This window comes from Musa acuminata, chromosome BXJ3-4, assembly GCF_036884655.1.
Source record: "Musa acuminata AAA Group cultivar baxijiao chromosome BXJ3-4, Cavendish_Baxijiao_AAA, whole genome shotgun sequence".
NCBI classification, from domain to species: domain Eukaryota; kingdom Viridiplantae; phylum Streptophyta; class Magnoliopsida; order Zingiberales; family Musaceae; genus Musa; species Musa acuminata.
This window is the reverse complement of record NC_088352.1, coordinates 47016755-47044250: the sequence shown is the minus strand read 5'-3', so window position 1 is coordinate 47044250 and position 27496 is coordinate 47016755. Positions and strand designations below refer to the sequence as shown.

General features: G+C 39.7%; 1 protein-coding gene across 4 annotated transcripts; it reads right to left on the bottom strand.

The window, feature by feature from the left end:
* Positions 1-162: 162 nt before the first annotated feature.
* On the bottom strand, positions 163-27437 carry LOC135634567 (polycomb group protein EMF2B-like). Of its 4 annotated transcripts, XM_065144943.1 has the most exons (23): positions 27249-27437; positions 25449-25616; positions 25070-25235; positions 24870-24925; positions 24305-24413; positions 24063-24222; positions 23863-23931; positions 19725-19861; positions 11257-11316; positions 11063-11181; positions 9827-9891; positions 8528-8580; positions 8392-8445; positions 8254-8313; positions 6580-6626; positions 6277-6479; positions 5913-6090; positions 5724-5772; positions 2972-3055; positions 2638-2717; positions 1584-1654; positions 936-1025; positions 393-532 (listed from the first exon to the last, which is right to left on the bottom strand). In XM_065144943.1, the coding sequence occupies exons 2-22, from the start codon at positions 25481-25483 to the stop codon at positions 940-942; spliced, it is 1941 nt and encodes a 646-aa protein (XP_065001015.1). In that variant the 5' UTR covers positions 25484-25616; positions 27249-27437; the 3' UTR covers positions 393-532; positions 936-939. The 4 variants fall into 4 exon arrangements, 3 of the variants coding, with proteins under 3 accessions (XP_065001014.1, XP_065001013.1, XP_065001015.1); XM_065144942.1 differs by lacking the exon at positions 1584-1654 and having other exon boundaries at positions 163-532; positions 25449-25606; XM_065144941.1 differs by lacking the exon at positions 1584-1654 and having other exon boundaries at positions 163-532; positions 27249-27436.
* Positions 27438-27496: the final 59 nt, after the last annotated feature.

Genomic DNA, 27496 nt, shown 5'->3' with positions numbered 1-27496 from the left:
TACTATCAATAAGGCAAAGAGATCCGGATGCTCTAAATTCAATCAGAGATATTATCTTGAATCATAATTCAATATCAAGAAAAGAAAAGGGCAATTTTGAGGATAACCAAATAGTCAACCTTTCTATATTCTAATTATGAATGGTAAGAATTCTCCACGATATCGATAAATTATGCAATATTACTTGCCCTTCTGAGCTGAAAGAATATGCGAACATTCATATAAGGTGACAATTGCAGGCTAGTGAAGGCCTTTTCTCTCCCCTGGCAACACTATGATTGTAAACAATAATACCCCAAAGAAGTTACATCAAATATAGAAACAAATCAGATAGGAAACCTTTCCAAAAAATGGTACGGGTGTAAGTTAGCATGAAGTAATTCTGGTTCCTCACTGGTCTCCCAGATCTTAGTTTTGCTTGGCGCCCAAGGCCTCATTTTGATTTCTTTCGAGTATTAAGCTACAATTGTTCATGGTGCGTGCGTCTAAGAGACTATGATTCCAAAGTTTGATCATAAATAACCTCCAACACCTGCATGCAACAGATGTCATTTGAGTAGTCACAACTTCCTTGATCGCAAATATTGAAATGAAATCTACAGGAAACATATTGAAAACCACACAGCAATATGTATCAGACAAACAGCAAAAGCCAGCATTGGATGAGACAGCCATTTTACAGAGAATGCCTACGAAATTAGCTGGTAAGACTCAGCCCAAAACGTCAGTAGTTCTCATCAGAAGAAATAGCATCCATCTCTAAGCAGGATCAGAGACGTTTTTTTTTTTAAATCCTAGTGAATGAGTTCATTAAGGCACCAAAAAGGGAGTTGAACTTGAATGACACTTTTAGCATGCAAGAATAAGGAAAGAAAAATGTGCTAGCATAACCATATGCATGAACAATTCAGCATTACTGATTGACTGAGCCATACCACATTAAAGCTGGAGATCGCACAAGCTCTTGCCCGTGAATTTGAGAGAATGCCTCACAAGCCCATGATATGTGACCATCAGCCAGAACCCTGGAGGGACACCAAAGCCAATATGTATGTTAGATATTAAGTTTACACTTAGGTTTACCGGGAAACAAAAGTGTACACCCTGAATAACAAAGTTTGGGCAAAAGATTTGGTCCCAGGAAAGAAACTAATAGTACAAGGCCTCTGGTAACCATGTCAATCACCATGCCAGATGGGTACCACCTAGTCAATTGTGGCGAGTCACCAGCCACATGGTTGACTTTTCAACAGTTGATGGTTCCATCCTCCACCCCTTTCAACCTCCACTACTCTGAACTCCAGTCTGCCATTCGATCTCAAGGGATCACCATTATTATCTCCTTTGCATAATAAATTCACATAGCAGATGACATATTGACTCGATTTCGAAAGAAAAAAAATGTAATGGCACTTTGTGCACCCATTGCTAAATCCTTATGTGTTTCTTGCCTTTGTAGCATTTGTTTGGTGCCTTGTGCACCTATCAGGCCTTGTTGGTTGTACTTACCCCCCTTGCGGGGTAAGGTTATGTTCAGGCAGCACTGTTTAGAAAAAACAATAATAGGATGACTTGTGCCTCACCAAAACATGGTAAGTCCACCACTCTGAATGCTGGCCATGCAAGATGCGGCATCCAAAGGTCATCTCCAATTCTAGTGACAGAAAGAAAGGAGATAACATGTCTGATCAGGTACTAAGTAGCCTATCAGTCTTCGCAATTCAACAATTAACTATAAACCAAGGATACATCAAAACGATATTCTAGTCAATGAGTAGTTCAAAACATATTATGACTCTTGTGGTACACTTCCTGACAAGTGTCATGTCAAGTAATTCAAAACATCTTACGACCATTGTACCAATAGCATTTATTTAATATATTATATTTAATATAATGTAGGACACAAATTATTCACCAAATGCTTTACATGTTAAATATTGGGCAATATGCATATAGTTTGGACTTTTGTTGTATGTATCTAATTTGCTACCTACATATATACAGAATTATATATATCCATCATAAAAATTTCATCTCTGATAATTACACAACTATTTTTCAAAAGTATAGAATTAAATAATATATATGACAATATTCCGGTTGAAGCTTAGTAGGACTAAAACTGAAATGACAAAGGATCAACAAAGGGAGAACCATCTGAAATGAACAACTCATGTTCAACGAAGAGTTATAAATGTTGTAGTTAAACAAGACGAGTCAATTAGTGTCAGTTGTGCAAGGAAAAATAAAGGAAGATTTATAAAGATTTTATAGGAGACAACGAAAAGAAATAGGAATGCTCTTGACTTTATTAGATATATTGTGTTGTACAAATCTCAATAGTGGAAAACAATCCATACAGCCCAAATAGTAGATACATTACAGTAACAATTCCACATTTCCATATATGGTACCTAGACACAAATATTTGACCAAATCTGTCAAGCCAAATACTTCAGTAATGTAACAGCCAGTTTAATAGATACAAAGTAATATTTCCATGTTTGTGTGTGTACACTTAGTTTGATCATACTATAAAAAAGAATAATAAAAGAAATCTTAACTGAGTCTATTGAAATCATGGAAGACATTATTTCAAACAAAAATAACTGGCTAAAGCAGGTAAAGAAATACCTTTGTTTCCGAACAAAAGAATTCCACAGATGCATAATTTGCTTCTCATCCTTCGTCACATCCACAAAATCATCAAGCATCTGCATTGTCTTATGGCTCATTACAGAAGCAATAAAATTTTAAAAGTATATGAACAACGAACATTATCATCTAATATGGTTAGACAACAACCAAATGAGAAATGATAGGACCCTGAAGGAGACTAACTCGGATAAAAATGCACAAAAATATGACCTCTTTAGAAAACAAAAATAATTTGCTTATTTCTCTTCATTTCCTATGAAGTAAAATTGCTAGCAAGAAAAGAGGAATGCCCAGACAAACAATATCTTACTCTTCTATCTTCAAAATCAGCAATGTCATCATCAACTTCATCTTCACTATCCCGATCTAAAAATACTTGCTCCAATGCCATTGGCTGCTATGTATAAGTTACAAACTCAACTTAGCAGACGTGTATATCAAATGCTGGATGGCCATGAAAATATGCAGAAAATTAACCTATTTTATACATAGTGCGTAACTTTCAAAAAAAAACAAAAACAGTAATCACAAAATATAGTTAAGTACATGAAACCAAGGTTCATCTACATGACTAGAATAAATATGAATGAAAAGGATTTTAGTATATAGTGAATATCAAGTAGATCAAGTGAAGTGAAATAACCTATTAAATGCAAAATAAAGTATTGCAATTTCAGTGAAGGTCAAAAGCCAGTAAGTCCAAGCATAGCCTCTATTTTTATTAGGAAAAAATGATAAACAACACACCAGGAACCACAACTGGAAATATACTCCTTAAGATGAACTTCTACTCCACAGAGACATGCTAGTTAAGCAATTCATGTTTCAAATCACACAGAATTTGCCATGCGGTCAATAAAATTGGCTTTTTAATGATATAATAATAATTTTAAAACAGAACCTATATATTTTAGCATCAACACTAGGGTCATAATAAGCTTAATAGAACCCTCCATTTTATTGAATGATTGGTCTAAGATACCTAAAGATTTTATTTAAAGGGACTTATTGTCCATCCAACTTAACTATAATATCTTGTTTATTCCTAGAATTACTAAAATTTCATTTCATATATTCAAGTTATTAATTTAAAACCTTTAGTTTTTAAGGATTGACTCCATAGCTCAAAGTTTATAATTAATTACACTTAGGCTCTCATCAACTAAGACAATATCATCAGCAAATAACATACACAAGAGAGGTCTATCATGTAAGTAACTAATAAATTTAGTTATTATCAATGTGAAAAGGTAAGGACTTAATACGGATCCTTGATGTAATCCTATGCTAATAGGAAACTCATGAGACACGCTCTATAGTTGTAATACTAGTAACTACATTATCATATATATGTTTAATAAAAATAAAATAATTAGTTGATATATCTTTCTTTTCTAAAATCCACTATAATAAATCTCTATGAAACCTATCATAAGCTTTCTCTAAGTCAATAAAAATGATATACAAATCTTTCTTTTTCTCCCTATACCTTTTCATTAATTCTCTTAATAAATAAATAACTTCTATGGTTGATCTTCTAGGCATAAAATCAAATTGATTTTTAGAGATATTTGTCTCAAACTTTATCTTACTTTCGATAATTCTTTCCCAAAATCTCATGAATTGAATTCCTCTATAATTCGAATAATTTTATATGTCACCCTTATTCTTATAAATTGACATTAAAAAACTCCTTCTCCATTCATCGAGCATCTTTCTGAATATCATGATTTTGTTAAATAAACTAGTTAACCAAGCTACTCCCATATCCCCTAAATTTTTTCAGACCTCAAACAAGAATATCATCAGGTCCCGTAAGCATTCTTGAGATGAAAACAAGTTAAATTCAAGCACCGACAATAAATCCAATGTAACAAAATCAACTAGATCAATAATTTGCCTCAAAATACCACAAGATTCATGAATTATTATCATCATTAAGGTATGCACCTTCTTAATCTACATTCCTTCCTAACTCTAATCTTCATCGCTCTAAAAGCCATTTGTGGACCGCTTATATTTCTTCATTCTTGTTCTTTTTCTATCCACAATTATTTGTTGCTACCTATCTCACTTATTTGTTGCTACCTACCTCTTTTCCTATACTTCCGCATATCCAACTAGTTTCCAACCCTCCATCTGTTCGGTTTTGTTCCCAAGCAGAAACATTATAGTGGTATCAATTCTCTGAATTCTACATTGAATGCATATGGAGAAAATAATATACTAGTGTTAAAAGTGCTCAGCTTTGTGCTTCTTATGTGATTCAACTCAAATGTCTTCATTGTTGAGAGATCTGGTAGGCACAGATTAGCTTCTGTCCAAGTAACTATACCAAGACTTCAATAAATTACCGAACTAGTTATTGGGTTTAGTACCTATCTTGAAGTCCTCTATGTGAAAACAATAATGGCAATTAATCCTCGTCACAAATACTCAAAACCATTACGTAACCATGTTCTTTAAATGTAAGTGGAAAATGAAGACATCACTGCAACCTTAAAAGTGGTAATAGGAAGTGCTATTATAACAAATAAGCATCGTCCAATACTGGCAGAGTTTCCAAACCTATGACTGATGCATGCAGTTTGCACAGCCCACCAGGCTCAATTCATATATGAATATTGTAACATACCTAACTAACGCAATACCTTAATAAGAAGATGACAGATATATCTGTTTTCTCTATTTTCAAAGAACCATTTCACTCTTGCTCAAACTATAAGAAATGATAACAATCTTCTATATGATTGTTCTTTGCTTTGTTAAAGAAAATTCATTCCAATTAGCAAACACTACCTCCCAAATGAGATGTCCAAAAAAACACAAATTTCTAAGTTTCCCGAAATTGACAGAGCTACGCAGGAAAAACAGCCATAACACAATGATCCAGTGTGCACAAGGGAGAAGAGGTACCAGAATTTTGGGTGTTGCAGTAAATCAGGTGGCAACTTAAAAAGTATCATGAGTTATAAGAACAAAACATTGCTAACCACTAATAGGAAGTTTAAGTAGATAAGCCAAAAAAATGAAGAAATCAGGAAGGAGGGATTGTGCATCACCTGAGCTCTATGGGAATGAAAGAACTGACGTTTTTGTAGCAGAGCACGACTGTGAAAAGAAGAGGATTGGTAAAGAAGATATAATCTTATTGTGGCAACCAATATAACACACCAAATAAAGGTGTGCATTGTAAATGAGAATATGCATTTTCATTCTCGAAAAATAATTAAAATGAGATAGATACCAACTTTCTGGGATCAGCTCGTTCATCAGATATCTTTCGCATCTTAGAAAACTGCAGCATATTTTGTGATGCTAGATTATTTCCAGATGCTTGCTGACCAGAATCATTGCTGGTAGAACCTTGAGTTGTCACAACACATGCACCTATTGTATCAGGGCAAGATAATATATGTCTTGTGCACCCTGCAGCATAACGAATCTGTGAACTGATGCTTTCAGATTGCTTTCAGATTTATGTCTCACAGGAAGTGAGTTCCACTAAATAATAGTTGTGTTTTGTTGTTCATCTTTGTAAGAGCCACCATCTGTTCCATAATGCTTACTCTGGCATCACAGATATGCGATCACAAAACTAAACTCAGCACGTACCATCACATCCATTTGTAAGCGAAGCACTCGTTGTATATGCATGAGGCCTTTGAGAGGAGCATGTTCCATTGTCTTTGTTATCATAATCTTCACGGGAACCTTCTAAAGCTGCTTCAGGCAAGCCTGATTCCAAAACATGTGGATGCACATGACTTGCAGTCTGAACACTATTCTTCGATCTTCTACTTCTCATTAAGTTTGAGCTGCAGTAGAACTCACTTGTCAGTTGAAATAACTCCATTAACTTGAAATAAGTTATAGAAAGACAAACAAGAGCTAAGATAAATAAATAAAAAGGACCACCAATAGAAAAAAGTTTGCAGCCTAGGATCAACTCCATCTGATGCAACCTGCAGATATCATAAAAATAAGTAAATAAATTCAAAAGGTTTCTCAAGTTAGGATTGATCATAAGAAACTTTTAAAAGCTGGGAAGTGGCACTAAAGACTGAAAAAAGCATAATGAGAAGCTAAGTCAAATGCCATACTGGAAGCAAGGCAAACTGGTAATTCACCCAAGGGTTACATTTACAGCTAAGGCAGTTGTGAGTTAGAACTTCCCTGATTCAGAAGAGCCAGACATCTGTATCATGCAATATCAATATTTGACCATATCTTCACAGTTTGTGACAAAAGGACAATACTTTATGTCCCCTTCCAGTTTATGTCCATGCTTGTTATGGAAGGCACCCAGTATTCTTATTTTTATCAAGCCATTGGCCAGTAGGCAATTTCCTTTTTGGCATGGGAATCTGGAAACAGAAATGAATATAAAGGAAGGTGGAAGGTGCACAGGTGTTTCTTTGGTGATTACAGCTTGCTGACATTTCTGAGCCCTCATCTTATCATCTATTACAGATTTTCGCAACAACCATCCAAAAAAGCAAAATGAAAGACGAGCATTAAATCTGGTATCCCTTTGGTACATGTTGCCATACACCATGTAACATACCATATCAATGCACCCTGAACCTTCTAGTTGTATAATTTATCCATTCTCTTTACATTTTTTTTATTTGAAACTGTTTACCAGTTATAATTAGGTTGCACTTCAAAATTGCAGCAAATCATTTGTACATTTAGAGTCATTGTTCATAAAATTGTCCAAAGGGTTTGTTCAATCAATTTGGATGGATTGTTTTGTTTAATCAGGAGTTTAATTTGATTATTTTCTATGTGCAATATTACAAGTTTCCTGCACATTCTGATGTCATCAATTTTTCATTAGATTCCTTGATTTAACTTTCTTTGTTATCAATGTCAAAAGTCAAGATGGTACATAATTCATAATTTTGGATATGCTGGCTGGGATGATTTGTTGGTTGCATATCCCAATAGTAATGGTTGTAGCTACATACAGAGGTTAAAGATTTGAAGTGCTGGTCTATGTCATTTTGAAGTGTGGCGGCTGACAACCTAAGTAATGGACAAGATCTTAAAAATTACGGAAGCCCAATCTGCAACATCCAATCTGGACCAAGAAAGAGCCAGACCTACCCACCAACATGTAATTACTAGTCCTACCTCCGCTTATTCTTAACTGTTCCCAGCATGAATTATCATCAAATTGACAAGAAGATAAAAGCAGAAGACAAAGGAAAATGTAGAAAAGGGAAAACAATGAGGAACAGTAAGATGGGATGTGCATATTGTTTGTTCATGTATATTGTTTTGTACCTATAATAGTACCATCTTTTAGACAAATTAACAGCCTTCAATTTCTTTTCATATATTTTTTTACTATATTTTTAAGAGAATATGATACACTTGAGTTCTTTTTCTACAATGATCCAATCTGGTAAGTCTTGAACAATGGGGAAAAACCAGATGGCACCAACAAATAATATTTTTTATATCAGATCTTCAAACCACCTAAGCTTATTGCTTAGCGCGGTCACTCAGCTATAGATTATGCTAAATAAGCAAATAACTAAAGCCGCATGATATCAAATGAAGGTTCTGATGATTGTTAAAAACCTCTGATCTCCAAATATCAGTCCTCACGGAAACATTCACAGCTTGATACTCCTCGGTTACCTGAGAAAATGTCAGCCAGATGGTATATTTAATGCTCAAGAAAATAATGAATTAAGAAGACCCCAAAAGTTTACCAACCCAGAACTCAAAATTGAAAAGGTCATGATTAGAATTCAAATGATATCTCAGCCCCTGCAGAAACAGCACCAAAATATTACAGATAAAACCTAAAATAGAGGCAATATAGATTTTAAAACCAACATACATAAAATACCTTAAAGCTTGAACACTTCACCAAACAAAAAGGACAAGAGAAGTCCTCCGTAACTGTCAAATGGAAACAAAAATAGTTCAAAAACTTGAAAATAAGGGGCAAAAGATACAAGGAATGATGAGTTCAAATATAGAAAAAATAGGCGAGAGGAAACCATATAAATCAAAACTAGCAATAGGAACAATTAGTTTAACCATTAACAAGCCCGTTAATTTACCTCCACTTTTGGAATTCAACAAACTCCAAATTCTAATATATTAACAAGCCATGAAGGAACAATTAATTTATCCAAAAAAAGAGAGAATACAAAACAAAAAATCTTAATTAGGATTAAAGTTTTCGTGAAGGAGATTGTTAAATGTAGATTATCTAAGCACACCTCTCAATGAGATGTAGGTGGAAGCAATGGTGTAATAGACAAGATTAAAATCTCAACCCAATCCCAGTTTTCACACCTTAAAGTAGAGTATGTTACTGGCCTATCAAACAAAGTATCAACCAGTACCACCCACTATGACAGAAAAAATAATTAAAAATGTTTACCAACTATTACTGAGCCATTTGGTCTGCTATGGCCTTTGATCAAGTCAATAGATACAAATGTGTCAGTGTGACCTGTATTTGAAGCATTCATTATAAATTTTAGTCGGATGCTTCAACTGCACCGATCCCTTGGGAACATAACACTTTTGGAGGTGGTAGATTAGGTATGCAAAAGTCATGAGGACAAGCAAGGCTCACTTCTTGCTGAAACAGCCCCTTAGTTGCTCCAAATTCTGTCGTTTAAGGTTAAGGGAGCAACTAAAAACAGCCAAAAATAGTGTAACTTCTCTTCTTTATACCAATTCCAATCCGGCCAGAACCAATTTTATAGTCACTGGCCGAAACCAATACGGATTCCGATTTCAAAATCTGTGCAAAATTAGGCCCTTGATGATGCTTTTGAGTTTTGTTGCTACTATAATCCTTGTACTATTTTCCATTAGACAGCATATGCAATGCATTTACATATTTGCATTTTTAAATATCACAATACTTTCGAGTATTGTGATTTTAGTAGGGAATCACAAAATGGTAAGTAACAAAATTCTGCACTAAAATACAAGGTATTTCAGGAGACTACACTAGTCAATACATGAGTCCCTCCAGGATACATCAAAATCACCACAGCTACCCTTTCCACATACCTTTTATGATAAATAAAAATGGTGGTGACAAATTAAGGCTATGAGTACAATGCCACCAGAAAGCAACTATATCCACAAGTACTATAAAACAATGAACAAAGAGAGAGATCACCTTCAGTTTTTTGCAGCATGTTGTTGTAGTATCTATAGTTAAACAGAACATTCCCCATCCTCAATCTACAAAGTAGATAGACTAATTAGGAAAGAAATATAGAAGGCAAATATAGATAACTTCCAGCACAAGAATATCATGGACAGAAAACAACATACGACAGCTAACTTGACAATATTAATATACCCTCTGCCATAAAATTTTTGAAGAGCAATACATAGACCAAAATGTTAGATTGTTTTGGTGGCTAAACTATTAGCATAAAAGATAAAGCAGAAATCCAACTTCAGATGTAATTAACCAGGAACTTGATTGACTAATGCATCAGTGCTCTCTCAAAACAGCCACATAAACAGCCGACAGGTTTAACAAAGGAAAAAAGCAGGTAACCGATATTATCCTAACACTACTGAAAAACGCTTGAAAACAAAACATCTATAGAAAATCCAATTGAAGTTTGTACATATTCTGATTCTTCACATTTTGCAGCTATTGTCACCTCTGGAGAACTAATGTGGATGCCACAGATAACCACTTAAATACAGTAAAAACTTATGAGTTGAATCAGATCCTGCATCATGACAACCTATGCTTCTAAAATCGACTGGAAAAAAAAAAGGCATGAATTCATGGAAGACCAATAATTGTAGAAAAGCTGTAATGCAGCAGCATTAGTCACTATACTTAATCTTGATGGAGAATTAAGCCCTAAACCTTTTGTTATTTTCTGTTCTTAGATGCTGGACTCTACTTTTTTAAAGAGCAGCATTTACAGAACCAACCACAGCAACCAGCCAAAATTGTAAACCATTTTTAGCTACAATGGAAAATGACATTAGTAAATGGAAGCTTGACTAAATTAAAGAAGATAAATTTTATTTTGCAATAGAGTATGACATATGAAAACAATCATTTAGTTGATACACAAGAAAATGATAATTGTGTAGATGCCCTTTCAGGACATCTGAAGTTCATAAAAACTTCTACATAAGCAAACCATCAGATACAGAAATTGACACAACAGGGAATTATGCCTTTGACATGCTGATTACATGCCCATGCATGGAGTTGCAACAATTTATGAGCATGCACCCTGCCAATTACTAAAAGCTGGTACAAGAATGTCAAAGTACAACACATAAAGCTGGCAAACCCTTGTGGCAGGTGAGATACTACCATCCAAATAAAGGAACAAAAATAAACTAAATATTGGAAAACAAACAAACTTTTGGTTACCTGATAATTTGAGGTAAAGATGATGTTGGAATATCATCATATGAGTAAAAGTCATAAGGAGATGTCTCACTTGCTCCCACCTCTTGAGCACATATGCTGACTTTAACTTGGCAGGTATTCTTAAATGAAGAAAATCAACTCAGTACAGAAACTATACCATAAAAATAAACATTTAATATCAAGCATGAACTTACCGCTGAATCTATATTTTGAGTTTGCAAAAATATGCAGTCATTCTTGCCCAAATATTTAGGCTGCAAGATATCTGAAGTGTTAGTATGTAAACCAAACTTTGTGGCCCCATGCATAAGAATCTCACCAATATGAGGTTTGGGAAGGGTCAACGTACATCAAATTTGTACAACCAAGAAAAAAAAATCCATATTCGGCAAGAAGCTAGCTTAATTTATCATCAACAGAAAACAGTACTTTGCATTGCAATGTTAAAGATTAACAAATGCAAGCAAGGTTCCTGATTGCAATGATTTGACTGAATATGACAAAAATACCATGTGTCATGACATAATATGGACCGACAAGCATTTTAATACAAAGTGGCAAAATGCTATCAGTATTGTTTACTCGAGCATCAGTAGTATGCACCAGCTATGCGAGACTTACAGTGACACTACTTTGGCTAGTCAAGGAATGGTGCATATTTACTGAAGAAGCCAGTAACTGTGCCAGAAAAAATAAATTTATTGCCATCTGCACGTTTTGTGGCCTACCACTCAACAGGCATCCATTCTTACAAAAAAGCTTGTGGTCATACAAATGCAACTTAAAAGCATGTAATATCTGGTCATGCTATATTACATGTAGGAGTATATGCTGCTACCTGGACAAGGCTGGGATTTGACAAATAAATTTATGTGGTTGCCAGATGCAATTCCCTCTGAAAAGCATAGCATATAGGTAACCTCTGGTCATATTACATTAAGAAAATACAGGAATATATGCTGCTAAATGGACAAACAGACATTTAACAGTATTTAATAACTAGCATATGACAACTCAAATTGGTGTCATATTCAGGTTTTCCTTCCTCTCCTTTTCCCTCAATATCAGCCTACCAATTGTCACTTGATATCTAAAAGTAGAACAACATTAAATTACAAGCCACGATTGACATTCTTTAATCTCTACGTTTTCTTGTTTTCCAGAGCCTACAAGACCACGAGTACATCCTTATTTTTACCATCCCAATATATTATGATCAACATTACCCAGATTCCTTTTGTAGGCACCAATCCAGCAGAATTGACAAGAATGTTGGAGTGCACATTCTACATTTGAAGGATTCACATCCTAAGCAAAGCAAGCCAAATATACTGCATTGCTATTATGATGTGAGATAGACCAAAGGTAACATTCAATTCAGTACGCACAAGAAAATACACATGTGACATCTGCCAACATGGGAAGAACCATTAGGTTACTCAAGTACAAACTGTTATGAATCTTATCACAAGATAAAGCCTTACAAAGAATGAGATTCAACCATCTCTATGTCCACAAATACAGATTGTTTCTATGCCCATCCACTGGTAAGTCCAGACATCACACTAACGTGCAGGGTTCTCAATTTCGATGTGTATCGCCCGGTATGGGCGGTACATACCGGTCCGAGAGGATACTGGTACGCGGACTGTCATCTACCGGATAGTACCAATTTTTTGACCGATACTGAGGCGTACCGACCTGTCACGAACGGACGTCGCGCACCCGCAACAACTCTGTTCAACGAACCGTTCGTCGCTCTCATCTACATGTACAGCTGCTTGGCAACATGTTTTGGCTTGGTTTTAAGTCCTTTTGCTTGTAAAAATATAAGTTGGAACAAGTTGTAGCGTTACAGTGCGACTGCTCACCGAACCAAGCAAAACAACCCCAAAACAGCTCCGTTTTCGCATGCCACGGCCTGTTTTCTGCAGCCCGTTGCTGCACGCGAAACGTCAGCCATCTTAGCACCCTGGAACCACCCGAGTGGCACCATGGGGGATGGGGCTTCGGTATAGTGTCGGGTGTTGAACACTCTTTCGCAAGTTCGCATGTTACCTTGACGGGAAATTGTTGTCGCGCCCGGCACCTGGTGAGCAGCTGTTTGTGGACTGCAGCTGTTCGTTCAACCCTCTAAAGTCCTTGTTTTCCTCCTCTCCCTCTTTTCTCTTGTACACGCAAGGTGCTCGCTGAATTGCTTGTAAAGCTTCCCCTTTTCGCGAGACGTCGGGACTTGTCCGTCGCTCGTTCTTCGAACTAATCAACTTTCTCTTTTACAGGTTCTTCGGGACCTGCGAGAGGTTGCAAGTGGGCTGATCTTTGCGGATGCAAATCGCAAGGGCGAAGCGCGACTTAGGCAGCGTAAGCTAAGTTCGCGTCTTTGCCGCAAGGGTGCCTCACGACTTAGGCAATTCCAACTAAGTCCGTAACATTGTGGTATCAGAGCGGGCAAGCACTTCGAGCGAGCAGCGAAGGAACTTCGCAACTTCACTATGGCAAAGCATCGTGGCGAATCAAGCAAGACGGGGCAAGCTAGACCCTTGCCCCAAGCAGCCGTAGGTGGGCTGCAAGTGCACACTCGCTCTCATGCTGTTGGAGCCGCTCAGGAGGAGCACGGCAGCGAACATGATGAGCGAGAAGTTGGCTGCTCTCCACGAGCGGAGGAGGTGCAATCTGGAGTGCCAACCGGGAAAAAGAGTCATAAGGAGAGACTCACAACGGCGGAAACCCGCTTGGATGTTCTTGAAGCGAGCTTGGAGGAACTCTACCATGGCCAACGAAGGCTTGTCGGGGTAGAAAGCTCGCAAGAAGAAGCAGAGTCCAGGATCGACAAGGTTGAGGCCCTAGTCGACCGATTGTCAGATGACACCAAAGACTCCGTGCAACACCTGCAGGAAGTTATGGCGGAACTCACTTCAAGGGTGACCATGCTCACAAGAGCACTAAATGCGGGAGGAAGCAACACTCGCATTGCACCGTCACAGAACTTGAGGGCACCCAAGCCTCATGGTTATGGAGGGGCCAGAGATGCCAAAGAGCTCAAGAATTTCCTGTTCGACATGGAACAATACTTTCGAGCTACGAGGCCTGATTCTGAAGAAACCAAAGTTTCTATAGCAACAATGTATCTGAACGGAGATGCAAAACTCTGGTGGCGAACCCATTGGGAGGAGATCCAACAAGGTCGGTGTCAAGTTGACACATGGGAGGACCTGAAGCGGGAGTTGAGAACTCAGTTCCTACAGAGAACAAAGAGTTCGTCGCGAGAAGGAAGTTGAGACAACTCCGTCAAAATACTTCCATTCGAGACTACGTGAAGTAATTTTCTGCGCTAATGCTAGACATACAGGACATGTCCGAGAAGGACAAGCTGTTCAGCTTCTTCGATGGTTTGAACTCATGGGCTCAACAAGAACTACATCGAAGGAATGTCGCCGACGTGATCGGGGTAATTGCTGTCGCAGAAAGGCTCACCAACTTTGTTTCCTCCGAAGACCCGGGAAAAAGGAAACAATCTTCAAGCAATCGCCCTCCGAAATATTCTCGAGGGAAGGAGCTCGGGGGCGAACAAAGGAAGAAGAGTTCCCACAAATGGGCAAGCCCGAAAGGCAAGACCTCGAAACCTGGTGGATATTTCTTGTACGGAGGACCGCACATGGTGAGGGAGTGCCCACAAAAACAGGCACTCGATGCTTTAACAACTTCCATCCACCCCTCCCGATCGGACAAGGGCAAGGTTGTCGCTCTTAGTTCGAGTAGTTCTAAATCCAACAACAACGATGAGGAGTCGCAACTCGCAAGGACCCCGGATGGGAGCAATGCATTTGTTGAATGCCATGCGGGGTCAAGTGGGGGAGAACACGAAGACAAGGCTACAAAAAGCAAGAAGTGGCAAGCTGATGTACGTAGACATTATGGTCAATGGCCAAACGACCCGTGCAATGGTGGACACGGGCGCTACCCACAATTTTATTGCCGATCGAGAAGCAAAGCGACTTGGGCTGATCTTAGAGAAGAGCCCAAGTTGAATGAAGGCGGTGAACTCGGAGGCCAGGTGAATCTCCGGGTTGGCAAAGAGAGTTCTCATCAAGATCGGAACATGGAGCGGGAGCACAAACATGGTGGCGGTGCCACTGGATGACTTCAAAGTGATTCTTGGAATGGAATTTATGCACGCGGCGAAGTTGGTGCCAATGTCGTTCCTTAACTCCCTATGTGTGATGGGAGGTGACGACCCTTGTGTGGTTCCCGTCTCTCGAAGAGGAACCAAGGAACCCCAACATATATCGGCATTACAACTAAAGAAAGGGGTACGAAAAGGTGAATTAACATTCGTGGCTACTATGAAGCTAGAGCCACTCGACGAGAAGGCCATTCATAAACCTGCTGTGGTGGCGAACATCCTGAAAGAGTTCACTGACGTTATGCCACCCGAGTTGCCGAAGACTCTTCCACCACGCAGAGGCGTGGATCATAACATCGAGCTGGAGCCAGGAGTGAAGCCTCCAGCGAGACCACCCTACCGCATGCCCCCGCTAGAGTTGGCAGAACTCAAAAAGCAGTTATGTGAACTGCTAAGCGGTGGTCTCATCCGCAGTTCTAAAGCATCATTCGGAGCTCCAGTTCTCTTCCAGAAGAAACAAGATGAGAGCCTCCGACTATGCATTGATTACCGAGCCCTCAACAAAGTGACGATAAAAAACAAGTATCCCATCCTGCTCATCGCGGACTTGTTCGACCAGTTGGGCAAGGCCAAGTATGTCTCAAAACTCGACCTTCGATCGGGGTATTGGCAGGTGCGCATTGCTGAAGGCGATGAAGCGAAGACTACCTGTGTGACCAGATATGGAGCGTTTGAGTTCTTGGTGATGCCTTTCGGCTTAACCAACGTTCCGGCCACGTTCTGCACTCTCATGAACCAGCTATTCAAGGAGTATTTGGATAAGTTCGTGGTCGTCTACTTCAACGATATCATCGTCTATAGTCAAACGCTCGAGGAACATGTCAAGCACCTTCGGACAATTTTCAAGGTTCTTAGGGAGAACACATTATTCGTGAAAAGGGAGAAATGCTACTTTGCTCAAACGAAGATCTTATTCTTGGGGCATCGAATCGATGATGGCTCCATTCGAATGGACAAATCGAAGGTGCAAGCGGTTGCGGAATGGCGAACTCCAAAGAAGGTGCTAGAGTTGAGATCCTTCCTTGGTTTCGTCAACTACTATCGACGCTTCATAGCGGGGTATTCGAAGCGTGCAACTCCACTGACAGAGTTGCTGAAGGAGCAGCCTTGGAGGTAGTCTGATAAATGTGAAACTACATTTCAAGATCTGAAGGCTGCTGTGTTAGAAGAACCAGTGCTCAAATTGTCATCCGGTGGCCTTCGAAGTCCATACAGATGCTTCAGACTTCGCTATTGGGGAAGTGCTCATGCAGAAGGGTCATCCGGTGGCCTACGAGAGCCGCAAACTCAACGAGACCGAGCGACGATATCCGGTGCACGAGAAGGAGATGACAGCGGTGATCCACTGTCTACGAGTTTGGCGACACTACCTTCTTGGATCGCGATTTGTTTTAAGGACCGACAACATCGCTTTGAGCTATTTTCAAACTCAGAAGAAACTCTCCCCAAAGCAAGCACGATGGCAGAACTTCCTGACTGAGTTTGATAAGGCAATGGAGTATAAGCCTAAAAAGGCAAATGTCGTGGCTGATGCATTGAGTCGAAAAGTGGAGCGGGTGAATGTCGTACAATTGGAGGGCAGAGGCCAAGCAAGTCAGTTGCACTCCAACTTTCTTTCCAGGATCAGGGATGGTCTGTACAGTGATCCCCAGGCAGTAACCCTAATGCAGCTCATTAAAGAAGGCAAGGCACGACGGTTTTGGGTCTAGGAGGGACTCATTTACACCAAAGGGAATAGGGTTTATGTTCCTTGAGTGGACAATCTGAGGCGTGAACTCTTAAGAGAGTGTCACGATTCCCTTTGGGCTGGACACCCGGGCATTCATAGAACCTTGGCTCTCGTGGAGAGGGCCTTCTATTGGCCGAAGACAGGGACTAATGTGGAGGAATATGTTCGAACGCGCCTCACTTGCCAACAAGACAAGGTGGAGCAACGGAAGTCGATGGGACTTTTGGAGTCGTTGCCCGTACCAGAAAGACCGTGGGAGAGCATTTCCTTGGACTTCATATCAAGCTTGCCCGCAGTAGGGAGACTCGGATCGATACTTGTGGTGGTCGATCGATTTTTACAATATGCAACTTTCATTGCTGCTCCCCTACACTGTTCAGGAGAGGAAGCGGCCAAACTGATGATGAAGGATGTGGTTAAGTATTGGGGAGTCTCACACAATATCATCAGTGATCGAGACGCTCGGTTCCTGGGATGATTCTGGACCGAGTTATTCAAATTGTTGGAGTCCAAGTTATACTTCTCCACAAGCCTTCACCCCCAGACGAATGGCCAAACCGAAAGGATAAACTCGCTCCTAGAGCAATATCTTCGACACTACGTGAGTGCCAACCAACGAGATTGGGTGAAGTTGTTGGACATTGCCCGATTCTCCTACAACTTGCAGCGGAGCTCTGCGTCCAACAAGAGCCCCTTCGAGATCATTACAGGGCAACAACCATCAACTCCTCACACCATGGCAATCGGGTATACTGGGAGTAGTCCGTCAGCCTACCACTTCGCAAAGGAGTGGCACCGAAATGCAGATATTGCGTGGGCTTACTTGGAGAAGGCGGCAAAAGGGATGAAGAAGTGGGCAGACTTGGGAAGGCGACCGCAAGAGTTCAAGGTCGGCGATTTGGTGTTGGTAAAGCTCCAACCAGCATCACTCCAATTCTTTAGGAACAAAATACACAAAGGATTGGTGCGCAAGTATGAAGGGCCCTTCCCAATTATCAATAAGGTGGGCAACGTCTCCTACAAGTTGCAGCTTCCGACGTGGTTCAAAATTCACAATGTTCTTCATGCCAGCAACCTAAAAGCCTACCACTCGGATCCGCAAGATGCTTCCCGAAGTATTTCAACTCGGCTACCCCCCACCAGAGTCTCCTACAAGAAGCGAGTTGAAACTATTTTAGCGGATCGTAAGATAAAGCTACCCAATGGAGCTGAGCAGACCGAGTACTTGGTGAAGTGGCGAAAGCTTCCCCGAATTGAAGCCAGTTGGGAGCCCGAAAATGCCCTGCGATATGAAGAATCAATTATCAACAACTACCAACAAGTGTCGACGAGGGCGTTGACAGTTTGAGTGGGGGAGAATGTCACGAACGATCGTCGCGCACCCGCATCAACTCCGTTCAACGAACCGTTCGTCGCTCTCATCTACATGTACAGCTGCTTGGTAGCATGTTTTGGCTTGGTTTTAAGTCCTTTTGCTTGTAAAAATGTAAGTTCGAACAAGTTGCAGCGCTACAGTGGGACCGCTCACCAAACCGAGCAAAACAACCCCAAAATAACCCAAAACAGCTCCGTTTTCGCATGCCACAGGTTGTTTTCTGCAGCCCGCTGTTGCACGCGAAACGTCAGCCATCTCAGCACCCTGGAACCACCCGGGTGGTACCATGGGGGATGGGACTTCGGTATAGTGTCGAGCATTGAACACTCTTTTGCAAGTTCGCACGTTACCTTGATGGGAACTTGTTGTTGCGCCCAGCACCCGGCGAGCAGTTGTTTGTGGACTTGCAGTTGTTCGTTCAGCCCTCTAAAGTCCTTGTTTTCCTCCTCTCCCTCTTTTCTCTTTGTGCACGCAAGGTGCTCGCTGAATTGCTTGTAAAGCTTCGCCTTTTCGCGAGACATCGGGACTTGTCCGTCGCTCGTTCTTCGAACTAATCAACTTTCTCTTTTACAGGTCCTTCGGGACCTACAAGAGGTTGCAAGTGGGCTGATCTTTGCAGACGTAATTCGCAAGGGCGAAGCGCAACTTAAGCAACGCAAGCTAAGTTCGCGTCTTTGCCGCAAGGGTGCCTCACAACTTAGGTAATTCCAGCTAAGTCCGTGACAGACCGGTACTGCCCCGGATTTCGATGGTTACCGAGGCATATCGATCGGTACGCCTAGCGCAGTAAGTGAAGGTATTTTTAAGGTTTTAGGGTGTACCATCGGTACATACCGTACCGAGCAGAGCTTAGTACGCCAATATGGATCAGTCTTCAAAACTCTGCTAATGTGTCTAAACAACAAATCTTATGGCTTCTTTAATTAAAATAACAATATAAGACCATCATATTTTTTATCTTGCCCAAATTTTGGATCAACTTCATAGAATCTCTAGTCAACTTCAAAACTACTTAAGGGTTCCAAACGCTAGCCACGGTGTTATCTACAATTTAATAGTGAAGAATATCCAATTAAGAGATTTTAACACATCAATTGGCAGGGTCTTGTCCTTAGAACAAGAACTGATATACATAAGATAAGCTCACCATGGAATCATACAAAATATTATCTAATTACATAAATGTGTCCGGTGGAGGTAGTCCCAGACCAGTCAACCTGCTGGCATATTGGCAAAAGATACAAAAAATACGACATGACTAATTTCCACAGAAACCAATAAATAGAAATTCTATGTTATACTAATAGGTCCCAATAAAAAATGAAGGTATGTGATGACTTAAAATGATATATTCATAATGTCATATTTGGCATACCTCCAAAATGCTTGGTTGCATATTAACAGCTGAAAGCATGTCAGTTCTATGTCCTAAGCTCAAGGTCACACATTTCTCTAATGACAAACAAAGTGAATCAACTGGTATTTTTCCACAAAGGCAATTCCCTTCAAGTTCTGAAAGTAGAGCAGGAAAAGGTGTAAATTTGGTTGGATTATGTAATAAAAGAGCCATGATAATTAAACTTAAAAAAACAATAACATGATTTTATATCTATGCACATGATATCATATTTTCATCCAAAAAATTATCTACTTGTGAAACGATCCAACCACAGGTACTAACAAACAAAAGGGCAAAAAGGGTAAAAGAATAGAGAAAGATTACGTCAACAGCAGCATAAGGGTAACACAGTCAAAAGTAATAAATACTGAAAGACCACAAAAATCACAATCACACCATTAAACCTTACTAAAAATAACATGGCTAAGAAAATAAACAGCATGATTTGGATCAATATCTACCATGATGCATCTTATTGTCATTAGTCATTACTATGCCTGAGAGCTATATGCATAGCACAGAGGTGCATACTGTTGCACTGCCTATCTTGGTTCATATTATTAAATTCTACACTAAAAGAAGACATTTGTTGACACAACTTGCATCAAGATTTCCATGGATCATAGAAGACATTGTCGACACCTTGCATCAAGATTTTCTTGGATCATATTTCATTCTGGTTATATCAATTTAAATATTATTAAATTCTACACTAGAAGACATTTGTCGACACAACTTGCATCAAGATTTCCTTGGAGCATAGAACACCATCTCTTATTTCTGTTCAAGATGGTTTGTAGCTCTTTTCCTTTTTTTTTTTGTCTTCACTTTTTCTTTGGTCATGTTATGGATTCATCAGCACATATTATAGAGGGTTAAGGTCCATTTTAACCCCTGTGATTTTGGTCATGAACATCTTAAGCCCTTATGGTTAACTCGTGTCTAAAATAACTCATACATTTTCAAAAATATAGCATTTAAGCTCCTCCCGTCAGGGCTGAGTTAACAACCGTTAGAGTCTGCTTATGTGGCATGCTGACTCACAATAAACTATTAATATAATAACACGTGTAATTTAGGGTTAAGGTCCATTTTAGCCCCTATAGTTTTAGCCATGGACCTTTTAAGCCTTTATGGTTTACTCATGTCTAAAATAACCCCTACATTTTCAAAAACATAGCATATAAGCCCCTCCCATCAAGTCTAAGTTAACAGACATTAGAGTCTACTTACGTAGTATGCAGACTCACAATAAACCATTAATATAATGACCCGTGTAAGTTCTGTTTAAAAAAGAAACTGAGACCTCTATCAATGGCAAGAGGAGGCGTCGTCGTGGAAGCGACCACCAGCACCAAGCCGTTGGTACCTAACAGGGTATCGTACGCACGCAGCCTCTCCCACGTTGACAATGAGCTAAGGAGCTTCCAATCATGCCTCAAGTGGATGTGCGTCAAGCAATTTGACACTAGGCACGCAGTGGTCTCTTGGTTCCTCTTCCTCCTCTTGTGCGTCTTCGTCCCCACCGCCTCCCACTTCGTCCTCTCCTGCATCACTTGTCACGCCTATGACGTGGTGGTCCAGTTCTCCCCCACCTCTCCTCCGGCCTCTCCACCTTCATCCGTCGTTATGGGCTCCGCCGCTTCCTCTTCCTCGACAAGCTGGTCGAGGAGAGCGAGCGAGTGAGGGAGGGCTACATGGACTAGCTTAACTGCTCCTTCCGCCTACTCTTCGTCTTTGTGATGTCGTGCTTCGCGGGGGAGGTGGCTTACAAGTAACAAGATATGGTGGTACTCGTCAGGATCGAAGTGGGTGTTGTTCGCGGTAGTGGGCAACGCCATGGTGGGCAACGTGGTGGCATACGCTCTAAAGCTGGCGAGCTAGATCAACCGAATGTCACTACGCCCTGGAAGCATACCCCCTGGAGGTGGCATGTGCCCTGAAGTGACATCCGGTAGATCCAGCTAGCTAGGTCCAGGGCACATGCCACCACGTCGCCCACCATGGCGCTGCCCACCACCACGAACGACCCCCGCTCCAATCCTGACGAGTACCAGACCACCATACCTTGTAAGCCACCTCCCCCACGATGCACAACATCATGAAGACAGAGAGCAAGCAAAAGGAGCGGTTGAGCTAGTCCATGTAGCCCTCCCACACCCGCTCGCTCTCCTCGACCAGCTATCGAGGAAGAGGAAGTGGTGGAGGTCGTAGCGACGGACGAAGGCGGAGAGGCCGGAGGCGGAGGTGAGAGAGAGCTGGACCATCATGTCGTAAGCACGGTGGGTGGGGCACAGGAGATGACAAAATGGGAGGCGATGGGGGCGAAGCCACCCAAGAGGAGGAAGAGGGACCAGGAGATCACTGCGAGCCTAGCGTCGAACTGGTCGATGCACATCCACCCGAGGTAGGATCAGAAGCTCCTGAGCTCGTCATCAACGGGGGAGAGGCCGCGTGCATACAACACCTGCTAAGTAGCAGCGGCTCGGTGTTACTGCTGGTGGTCGCTTCCACGACCACACCTCCTCCCGCCATTGATGGAGGTCTCAGTTTTTTTAAAAAAATTTAAATTACACGTATCATTATATTAATCGTTTATTATGAGTCAGCATACCACGTAAGCAAACTCTAACGTCTGTTAACTCAAACTTGATAGGAGGAGCATATATGCTACGTTTTTTAAAATGTAGGAGTTATTTTAAGCACGAGTAAATCATAAAGGCTTAAGAAGTTCATGGCCAAAACCATATGATCTAAAATAGACCTTAACCCTAAATTACACATCATTATATTAATGGTTTATTGTGAGTCAACATGCCACGTAAGCAGACTCTAACGTTTGTTAACTCAAACTTGATGAGAGGAACCTATATGCTACGTTTTTGAAAATATAAGGGTTATTTTAGGCACAAGTAAATCATAAGGGCTTAAGAGATCTATGGTCAAAACCACATGAGCTAAAATGGACCTTAACCCTATTACAAATAGAGAAAACCCAACTCAACCCCATTAAAGCGATGAGCCCAACAGAATCATGCTTTCCACTTACTCTTAATCGTCATCTTATAGTTACAACTTAATGTCTGCAAAGTATATTTTATTCTGAGCAAGAACTTTTATATCACACCCTGACATTCTCCATCTCCATGATAGATTCCCCAAGCATGGAGACAAAAAAAAAGGATTCATTTGAAAACAAAACAAAAAAAAGAAACATGTTGAACACCAAACACAAGTAATGAGGTTTGATCATATTGATGATAATGGTCAGCATGGTGGTCACAAAGTAGCATATGATAACTAAATATTCATTTGTTCATTAGGTAGAACAAAATACATCAAATACTCACACTAAGATGCTTCTCATGTATTAGACATAGTACACGCCAATAACCAGCCTACCACTATACTGAACAGTAAAAAACCAACAAACTGAGCTTCAATGTATCTTCTTGAGCACTAAAAAGTTGGGCCTACTAGCTTAGAAAGACTCAGAATCTAAAGACAGATGAAGAATATCGTGACCAAAGTAAAGGTCTGATCAGCTACATAAAAACTAACATATGAGAAGTCGAGAGCTTATTGACTTTTTTTCCCATTATCTTGAATGAGTAGAATCATGGAAGGTCATACAAGGAGCTTTTAAACTGACAAAATATGACATAAGAACATAAGTTTCCGAGTTTTATACCAAGAAGGAAAAGGCTTGTTAGATTAGAAACAGAATAACTCATGAAATTTATCATATATATCTTCAATTGAAAGTCTTAAGATAATTTAAATAGCATCATAGAGTGTCATTGAGAAATTTGAGCTAATCTTTCTAATATTAGTGTGACAGTGATAGTGTTTGGCTTGGATCCAGGCCTTCAGTTTGCACCAATCCAGAGGAATCAAATCAAATTTTCTGCATTCATAAGCAAAAATAACTCAGTAGGTCAAATTTATCAAGCGTGGCAAACCATTTTGCTACTTCACCATTTATAGTTTCTTCATAAACGGGAATGCATTTTTTGAGAAAACAAAATGGAATCTTCAAGTTCTCAAAATCAGAATCCTGAAGTTCAAACAAATAATATATCCAATACAAATCTGGCAATTAATTATGCCTTACTTAGAAAAGAAGACCATTCTTCATGTTCATTCAATAGATGATTTCCACCAAAACCACCTTTTGATTCCCCTGGAAGAGAAAATAGATCATCAGGTTTGTAGATGCAGTTCAAATATTCATATGTGACATGAATATAAGTCAAATAATGCAACAAAATAAAGGTTACACACACACACACATATGAAAGAAACACACCATACCTTTGCTGATGATAATAATGTTGAGATTGTTAGCTCGTGCATTGGTTATCAGTTTCTTAATCTCAGGAATAACAAAACTGGCTTCCATATGAGCCTTTTTCCCAAACTCACTGAAATTAGTTAGGACACAAGGGCGACTGAGTCGATATACTGCAGAATGCTGTTTATTTAGCACAATAACAGGAAAACTTCAGTATTTAACATAGAACAGAGTCTTGCAGCAGAACAGGAAACTTCTATACCTCTGCAACTGCAGTATCAGCAACAGATCTAGCTAATAGCACATAGAGAGGGAACAAATGTTCTTTCTCAGCGTTCAGACTTCCAATCAGTGAAATGATTATTTGAATTCTACAAAAGGGGGAGAAATTTTGATGTAGTAGAGGTCAAATCTAAATAAATTATATTCAACTAAACCTATAGTATACTGAAACTTTGGCATGATCTAGAAAGTTACACATGATACTTCAAAGTCCAGGAAATTATGAGAAATCAGTTTCAGAAGACCTAAATTAAATGATAAGAAAAAAAAATGTTTTACCAATAACAATAAGCAAAAAAGATATAGAAACTTCGATGTCCCCAGAAAACCAACATATCATCTCTGTGTTAAAGTTTGTAAAAACAACCAAGCTATGCACATGGGTGGGAGACTCGGCTACTAACATCAATGAAACAATTAAAGAGGAAATGGCTTTTTTTTCTGTAGAATGTGCAGAACACAACAACTTTTAAACATCATATCAAGTACTATGAAAGAATACATCTACACCTAAAAGGGAAATTATTATATCACAGAATAAGAACCTCCTTTTGCGCTTTGCTTGCATCTTGTACTGCAAACATCTCTGAAGAAATGAAGGCTGCAATAAAGTGAAATAAGCTGTTATCACCTCAGAATCAGACTCTTACAAGCAAATATCTGCTTTAAACTGCACATCTAAACATAAGAACCTCATAATCATGCTTTTTTAACAAGAAACCAATATCCTAGAACACAAACTTACATTTTGTATTGCCCTACGTTGAAGTATATTATAAAGTTCAACAGGTTTGCAGTATACAGAAAGACTTTCTTCAGCTGCAAGTTGCTCTTCAGCTGTCAGTCGAACTCGAGACTGCTGATGGCACATCTGATCAGTCCTTGATTGGCTGCAACTGCAACCATGATTCCTACAGCAAAAGTAATCAGCAACGCAAAAGGGCTGGAAAAGTTGACATCTTGAAAGAAAGGAAATAGAACCAATTAAGTAGAAATAGGAAATTAAGACAATGCATAACTTGAATCACAAAACTATCTATGAAACAATTGCAAACACAGAATGCAATACTTATTAAGAAATTATCATAATTACTATCAAAAAATGAAATGTAAGTTGGGCATACATGGTCTCACGAACTGCCAGAGATAAGCCTGGCATTCTGGAAGAAAAGTGCCACGGTCAAGCTATAAGTTTTCACAGCCTTCCACAATCTCAAAGAACACGCAGGGATCGGATTCCAGTGGGCAACATTCACCTTCTTCTTTCCAGATACATGCTACCCTGGAATTTACTATATTTAAAAAAAAAATTAGGGACATTTTGAGAACAACTTTAATTATGAAATAGACAAGTAGCTAAAAGAAATTGTAACTGGAATCACAGTAACATATCATGTGATAGTGGACATTAATTATAAGCCAAAAAGACATACCAATTTTTTTCTCCGACAGAACATGAATGAAGAATAGAAATAGCAGAAAAACTACAGCCAGTAGCTCCCATGTGATTTATACTACATTATTACGAAGACAAAATTTGCCTTTGATATTTGACCAAAACCAACATATTTGCCACCAGGAACAAAGAAATTTCAATAATTAACATTAATATATAAAATTCTATCTACATCGCATAATTATAATCGAGTTGGAAAAATACCCTCGAAATATGATTGTACAGGAAGGAATAATAGATATCATACAAAAAACTAAATTAATAAGAAAAAAACTTCATGTATGTTAAAAACCTTTTATGCTACTTATCAACAGCATGAGAGGAGAATAAAGAGTGCACTCCATCATGTCTACAGATCCAGATATAATCCAAAGAGACATCTTTGACCTTTTAGTCAAATACAAAGCATGCTTCATATACTGCAGGTGATGTTGGCCTAACCTGGTTATCAATTCTTCTCCACCTTCTCCTCCTCTTCTTCTCCTTTTCCTCCCCCTCTGCCTCCTCTTCCTAATCTTTTTCTTCTCCTGCTCCCCGTGGCCCCCCTCCCATTCTTGGTACAATGATGCATCCCAGTGTACCGTGTATTGGTACATCAGCACAGACAGGACTCATATCGGTCCAGCCATGCTCAGGCACAGACTAGACCAGAACCGGTTCAACCATGAACAGACATGGGTCTGGTACCCAAAATGTAGAACATTATGTACATATATGAATATATAGTGCATGTACACATGTATGCCGTATGGATGGATGGACAACAAAACTGAGTGAAAATGACAGATGATGGGGAAATAAGGATATGACTCAAAAAGATAAAAGAAGGCCTTGAACCAGTAAGCTAATTCTAGTCCTCAGAAATATCTCACACCCGCCCCCTCCAATGCAATCAAACAAACACTTAAATAGACTAAGCAGAGACATGTAGACATTGTTGCAATAATCAAGCGTCATGACAATGCATGAAGACATGTTCTACTCGGGCGCATATATTGTCCATGATTTATCTAAAAAAGAAGTCAGAGTACTTACAGATTAAAAACATAATTCTAGTGACCGGCTAAAACTTAATTCGGATTAACAGCAAAGATTTTATGAAATACCAAAGACGAGTTCCACGACAAGTGGTGGTGCAACAAGAGAAAGTTTCAAGCAAAAATTCACGTTCAGAATTCACATCAACTACCAATACCATATATTCCAGAAGCATAACCACAGAACGGCCTTCACCCAAAAAATAATAATTACAACAACGAGAATATTTTCGAACGAAATGAGAAAACAAAAAAGCAAAAAATAAACCGCAGCAACACAAATCCAGCTCGGAACCTCCAAATAAAACAAAATGAAAGACGAAAATGCGTAGTTTTGACGCATTTATGGAGCCAGAATGGGCAAATGGAGTCCGATAGAGAGGGAGGCCGCGGAACGGGAAGCAAGAAGAGGAGGAGAAGAAGATAAATACCGTTGGGCCGTCGCCGCTAGGCTTCCAGGCGCCGCCAAAAATCGCGCCGGCAGCCGGCCGCTCCCCCTCCGGCGGAAGATCGGCGTGGTCGTGCGTGGAAAGGGGAAGGGGGAAGGGACGGAGGGGAGGATTTAGGGATTAGTTGGCTGGTGGCGAACGCGTTGATGGAGTAATAATGAGTGTTTAATGGTTTGGTTTCAATTTACGGTCGTCATATATATTTATCCTTCTGCAATTTATAAATGCTG